The sequence below is a fragment of the Atta cephalotes genome (genome assembly GCF_000143395.1).
Source record: "Atta cephalotes unplaced genomic scaffold scaffold00081, whole genome shotgun sequence".
Taxonomy (NCBI): Eukaryota; Metazoa; Arthropoda; class Insecta; order Hymenoptera; family Formicidae; genus Atta; species Atta cephalotes.
Genome location: NW_012130145.1, coordinates 446288 through 452835, shown reverse-complemented (window position 1 = coordinate 452835; position 6548 = coordinate 446288). Strand labels below are relative to the sequence as shown.

Here is a 6548-nt window from a genome sequence, read left to right as displayed (position 1 = left end):
GGTTACGGTACGACGACCTAAGTTTAGTTTAGTTAGTAACAATAGAGTGTGGTGTGTATTTAGTTTGTAAGTTAATTATTATCTCTCTCTCTCTCTCTCTCTCTCTCTCTCTCTCTCTCGGTATAAGGATGTGCGTGTAAAACAAAATAAAAATAAAAATGCATCTCTGTTGGAGGTAGCACGGGCTCGTCTTTCTGGAAAACCTTACATTGGAGATCACGCCTTTGCGAAACGACCTTGCATCTTCACCCTTACTCATCGACGATCATTATGTTAAAGAAGAAACCAGTCTTCCGTTGGGTGACCCTCATGTAGTCAAGCGATCATCATCGAGATCACCGTTCATTGATCCAGATTTTGAAACTAAGCGACGCCTAATACGAGATACTAAATTTAGAGAAAATTTAACATTGGAACTGGCAGTCTTTTTCGACGAGGCTGCATATCGTTTGTTTTCACCTTTTCTGGATGGAGACGATGAGAAAATTCGTGACATGTTATTAGCGTATGTTAATGGTATTCAGGCACTGTATCATCATCCGAGTCTCGGTGTCTCAATCGACATCTCATTGATACGCTTAGATATTATTCAAAGGCAGCCAATTGATCTACCGCATTTTGGCGGCGAGAGAGGTAGCTTATTGGATTCGTTTTGTTATTATGCGAATGCTCACAATCCTCCGGAGGACTCTCATTTTCATCACTGGGACATGGGCCTCTATGTAACTGGACTGGATCTTTACGCGATCGAAAATGGAAGAAAAAACGGCGCTACCATGGGACTAGCCACCGTCGGCGGTTTGTGTATCCCATATTATTCCTGCGTAATAGCAGAATTGGGAGTTACGGACCAACTTGGAAAACCATATCCATCTGCGGGCTTTACATCGGTTTATATCGCCGCTCATGAAATCGGTCATAAGTAAGCTATACTTGAGCGATATGATATGTAAGTATTGACGCTCGAATGATCTGTTTGTTTAAAAGTTTAGGAATGCCACACGATTCAAGTGGCAATGCGTGTCCAAAGGATGGATACATAATGTCACCTAGTAGAGGCGTTCGAGGTGAGACGATTTGGTCTGATTGTAGCCGTGAAGTGGCCGAGATGCTTTCGCAAACGAAACACTGTCTCTTGGATCAGCCAGAGCCACGAAATTTTTCAGATGCACTCGCGCACAATCATTCTCGATATCACGATTTACCTGGAAAAGAATGGATCGCCAAGAGGCAGTGCGAGTTACTTTTACGTGACAAGGACGCGGACGTTGTTACATTGTATCAGGCGTGTCAGTCTTTGCAATGTAAAACACCTCACAGGAGTGGATATTATTTCGCAGGACCAGCATTAGACGGTACATAAGTGTCGTACGAAGGTCTATTAGCATTCGGCAAACTAATTTGTTTTTTTCTTTTTTCTTTTCTACAGGAACTCGATGCGCGTTCGGTAGAGAATGTCGTGGTGGAGAATGTCTACCCATTCTCGAACCAGCACCGGAATCATCTGATAGTCAGAAAGATAGTTGGAGCGAATGGAAGGAAGGTTCCTGCAGTAGCGGTTGTTTGCAAAGATCCAAAGGCGCTCGAGTTAGACGACGATTCTGCGAGAATCGAAATCGTTTGAGAATGGCAAGAGATTGCAAAGGGCTGTATTACGATGTAATATTGTGCAAGGATGAGAAACTTTGCAAAAAGAAACGCAGAACGATCGACGAGTTTACCACGCTGAAATGCGGCCTTTTCAGCGAAAGATTACCCAAATTGGACGCCACGGCGAAAGGATTACAGGCGGCTCACGAAGCCGACATGCCATGGATGGCCTGTGCTATATTCTGTCGGCGAAAGGACATTATCGCTTATTACGCACCACGCGTCGAATTAAATGACCTTGGACTCGACCCATACTTTCCGGATGGAACATGGTGCCACACTGAAGAGGGCCAAGATTACTTCTGTCGTCAGCATCACTGTCTGCCAGAAAACTTTCGATTCGATAAAAAATTGCCGAAAATTTATCGGTACGATAATGAGGAATTGGGTCCGCAAAACGCACAAAATCGACTTGGATTCATCGATCGATCGAGTGTCATCAAATATCTGACATCAGGTCCAGATGATATACCTTTGTTGACTTCCGTATCGCGCGGTATTGCTTCTCCGTTCGGCGAAGATGAATGGATCGACAAGGATTATATCGAATTACCTCCATCCGTATCAGAATTGCTTTATCCCATTATTAACAGTTAATAACAACATTAACATTAAGAGGGAAAGATAAACTGATGAACAAGAAAAAAGGATCGATAACTATTAATCGATCGAGCGACAAGATTACTTATATATTGCAAGACAAGGAGAGAAATAAACTACTGCATAAAGTGAACGCATATTCTCTCCCGATTCGTATGAGGTGTCTCGAGAGCACTCGAGAGATAGGACGAGAGAGTGATGACGTCATCCACTTCACCATCTATTTTAAGAGTGTCCCGATGTTATATTCGTATTTCCATAGGAGCGGAACGGAGAATCGAGGGTAATAAAGAAAATGTGTGTCGTATAACTTAATATTTCTCATATTATATTTAGCGTACAAATAATTAATCATTAAACTTAAGAGCAATTACATAACGAGAGACGTTGACTCGGTATCAAAAACAATCGAGTCTATTATATATATATATATATAAATTCGTCAGTTGTCTTGCAATATTTAATGTAAACAAAAATTATATTAAGTTCATTCTACAAGTGTGTAAGCCTAGTTATAGTTGCAAGAATCAACTAATCACAGTCGAATATTCTCTTCGGTTGTGAATTCTTGCAATATTTATAACTACGCTTTTGAAACAATTGTAGAATAGGTTTTAGACAGAGTGTACATACGACAAAAATGTGATACAGATTTGTCGCAATATCTAAAATTTTCATCTCATCGTTCTTCCCTCTTTTCTTTTTGAACTCTATTAAGTGAAACGAATAAAATTTCTGATATCGCACTCGCGTTATCTTACAGCCTTCGTACATACTACATGTATACTCTCTAAGACACGCATACATACCCACGCATACTTGCACATATGTATAATATGTATAATGGAGGAAATAAAGTAATCCAGACATGCAACCACATGAAATTAACGATATAGCAGATTCTCTATAATCATTTTATAATTTAATGTATTTATATCTGTGTGTTTTACTCTTGATGTCTTTAGTTAGAGACCAACGCTACATGTAGACACCAAGTCACTGAATTTCAATTGAATTGAATATCGATGTAACGTCGAAAAAAGTACATTTATTTTATTTGATTTGGCCTCTAAGGAGCAAATTGCGCGCGGGAATATTTAATAGTTCTCGATCGTTCCATCAGAATCGTAGTTATTATCGCCGTCATCGTCATCATTCTCGTCATTCTTGTTGGCATCGTCACTATCATTATCGCTACTCTCTCCATGTACTAGAACGTACATGAAAACGTATCCGTATTTTACTGATCGAGAAGATTAAAACATATGAAATTGCGACGACATTAACTCATACGCGTTCACGGTTTTCGATCAATAATACGAGCTCAATTAGGTAACGTATCGTACAATATATCCTTGGCGCTTTGCGTTAAAGTTTCAGGGAATTTGATGTCAAACGACACGAGAAGATCGCCCTTCCGCGATGGTTCTTTCGGGAAAGGTAGACCATGTCCTTGGAACCTCTTGACCGTGTTCGGCTTGACAATCTCTCGCGTTAAATTCAAAGATATTTTTTCGCCGGTTAGCGTAGGAACTTCGACAATAGTACCGCACAAAGCTTGCTTCAAGCTCAGTTTGCACGTATATCTAATGTCACTGCCTTCTCTCCTGAACAACGGATGCGGCTTGTCCCTGATGATAAAGACAATGTCTGCAGGTTCCCTCCTCGGCGATTGATCACCTTCTTTCTGGAAAGTGATTTTCGTACCAGCTTTCCAGCCTGGTTTCACATTAATGGTGAGAAGCTTATCCTCTTTCTTGGTGCTACCGTCTGGCTGTATAGCCCGTCTGCATATTTTCATCTTCTTTGTACAACCTCGCAGAATCTCCTCCAGACTGATGTACAAATCGTGTTCGATGGCCGGATCTTGGGCACGATCTTTGCCAGTTCCTTTAGTATTCGGGCTCGCAAAATTAAACGAATGCGACCGAAATGCGCCGCCTTGTCGCGGTGGTCCCATACCGAGTCCAAAAGGATCCATATCGATGTCCATGTCGTCGTCGTGGAATGCGAATCCTCCACCACGGTTACCAGCAAACTCGAACAAATTGTGAAAAGGGCTGGCTGAACCGAAGAATTGAGCAAATGTCGCCCTGGGATCGCCGTGGAAAGTATATGTGGCACCTCCTCCGCCTCCGCTGGCCGAAGCACCACCTTTCAGACCCTCCTCGCCGAATTTATCGTAAACTTCTCTTTTTTTCGCATCTGACAACACTTCATATGCCTCGGCTATTTCCTTGAATTTTTCCTCAGCACCGGGGCTTCTGTTTTTATCAGGATGATATCGTAAGGCTAACTTTCTGTACGCCTTTTTTATCTCTTCGTCGCTTGCTCCTTTGGCTATGCCAAGTATTTTGTAGTAATCCTTTCCCATCTCCTTGTCTATTCTGAAACAGCGTATTGTATTGATATACATATCAATCCCTCTATAATTATACACTCTTTGACAAAAATAAAATTATGCCCATATCTAAACAAAAGTTCTATTTATCTTTGAAACAGATACGGCAAAAATGCAATATGATTATTTCACTTTTGCTCGACAAGACTTTCACAGATCTATAGGAGAATGATACAAGAGAGAGACACAAAAGTCTTATGCCTCACTACTGTCTAGAAATCTGCACAAGTCTTTTTTTTTAATCAAAGAGTGTATGATATACACATCTAAAAAAAAAGTACAGTAAATCATCACCACATATTCCTTCTTCGATGCAATGAATTACTTTCTTTTATAAGAATTAAGATAATTTGAAAAATCTATTTTCTTCCAAAGTATAAAGATATGCGAGCCGCCCAGCAAACGAGAATGGATTAAAATGGATTGAAATTTTTTCTATCCGAATGCGTATTTTAAATAGCTTTTTTTGGATTTAATTGAATTCAATTGGATTCAATTAGATACAATTGGATGCAATTAGATTGAAAACTGCATTTTCTATTTAAAATTTTGAATTGAACAGTATTCACAATTGTGTTTGTGTGCACAGAAAAAGCTAATATTATTTTTAGATAGAAATATGCTCCATGCAATTCCTATAAATGAATAAAAATGCATTCAGGATTGAAATGCATTCATTTTAACATTCGTGAATCAATATTTTTGAAAATCTGAATCCATTTCAATTCATTTCAATCCATTCTCGTTTGCTGGACATGCTTTTAAAACTGACTTTAATATTGTTGCCGATGTATTGGCTCAGAACTAGAGTTTACTGTGTACAAGTCACGTGCGCATGGTCTTGTATCACACTCTCATTATCGGTACGCTAAACACTTCCAGTGTCGAACCGAAATAAGTAAGAGATGGAAGGACAAGCAAGCTACGAATCGCACATTCGCTCGCTTTCACGGACGTGCATTAGCACACGCGTGTGCGTCCCATTTCATGTATTTGATAAAATATCATGTACATATCTGGTAAAGTGAGCCATCATATCGAAAACGTCACGACTGATCGCGACAGATGAGCGAAAAAACGGGAAGACGTCCGCGTAAATTTCCGGACATTCGTTTCGAATCTCGAACAATCTCGAAGGAGAACCATCGAGAAGCAGCGCTCCAACACACCCACGTACGTATCACCGATATCTATTTCTGGCAATGATGACCGCGAATACGCGACGAATGTTTCGAGCTGCAACGCAAAAATAAATACCCCACCCTTAGATTGCGTTCCGTGTCGTTGCCATTGTCTCACATTTTCTACACACGAAAAATCGATCCCAATGAAACGCGAAAAGGGAGGGGAAAAAAAATGTACATGACAAAACGTAGCGACGGAAAGCGTGCGATCGATTCGTAAACGGGTCACAAGGTTACAAATACTCCGTTATTGTTACTCTAATTTTTCATTCCCCTTAAATCTTTGTAAGTAACTGCCCATTATAGCTTTGTCTATCACTTACTATTTCTATTCCGTGATTATTCCTCACGTATATGTTTCACGCAGCACTCCAAGCACGTATGGACGACGTCGCGATAGTTGACAAAGAATAATCGCAAACAGATCCAAACTCTCGATGCGCGTACCAAGCTATACTAAACTGTCGCGTAACCTCGCCATCCATATATATATAAACTTTTCCTTCTACCAGCTTCCGGAACTTTCGAGAATGAATCGACGCCAGCTTCGCAGCGCTCCCTCGATGACGTCAATCCTCGATGACGTGCGACTTACCGCCGCGCCAGTTTTGAATCTTTTCCTTCCCGTAATTTTTTTCTCGCGGTTAAAAGAGAGAGAGAGAGAGAGAGAGAGGAGGAGGAGAGAGGAGGGAGGAGAGAGGAGGAGAGGAGAG

At 40.7% G+C, this 6548-nt stretch overlaps 2 protein-coding genes and 1 pseudogene across 2 annotated transcripts in view; 2 read left to right on the top strand and 1 right to left on the bottom strand.

Annotated features, from left to right (window-relative positions):
• Positions 1-2247, top strand: part of LOC105624563 (A disintegrin and metalloproteinase with thrombospondin motifs 2) — a 2829-nt gene extending 582 nt beyond the window's left edge. The window contains exons 3-5 of the mRNA XM_012205923.1: positions 180-922; positions 988-1355; positions 1430-2247. Coding sequence (XP_012061313.1) covers positions 180-922; positions 988-1355; positions 1430-2247 — 1929 coding nt within the window. The remainder of the gene's footprint in view (positions 1-179; positions 923-987; positions 1356-1429) is intronic.
• A 903-nt stretch (positions 2248-3150) lies between these two features.
• Positions 3151-4624, bottom strand: LOC105624532 (dnaJ protein homolog 1-like). Its single transcript, XM_012205893.1, has one exon. The coding sequence runs from the start codon at positions 4622-4624 to the stop codon at positions 3575-3577; it is 1050 nt and encodes a 349-aa protein (XP_012061283.1). The 3' UTR covers positions 3151-3574.
• Positions 4625-4848: 224 nt separating this feature from the next.
• The window catches only part of LOC105624562, a 10706-nt pseudogene continuing 9006 nt past the window's right edge, over positions 4849-6548 (top strand).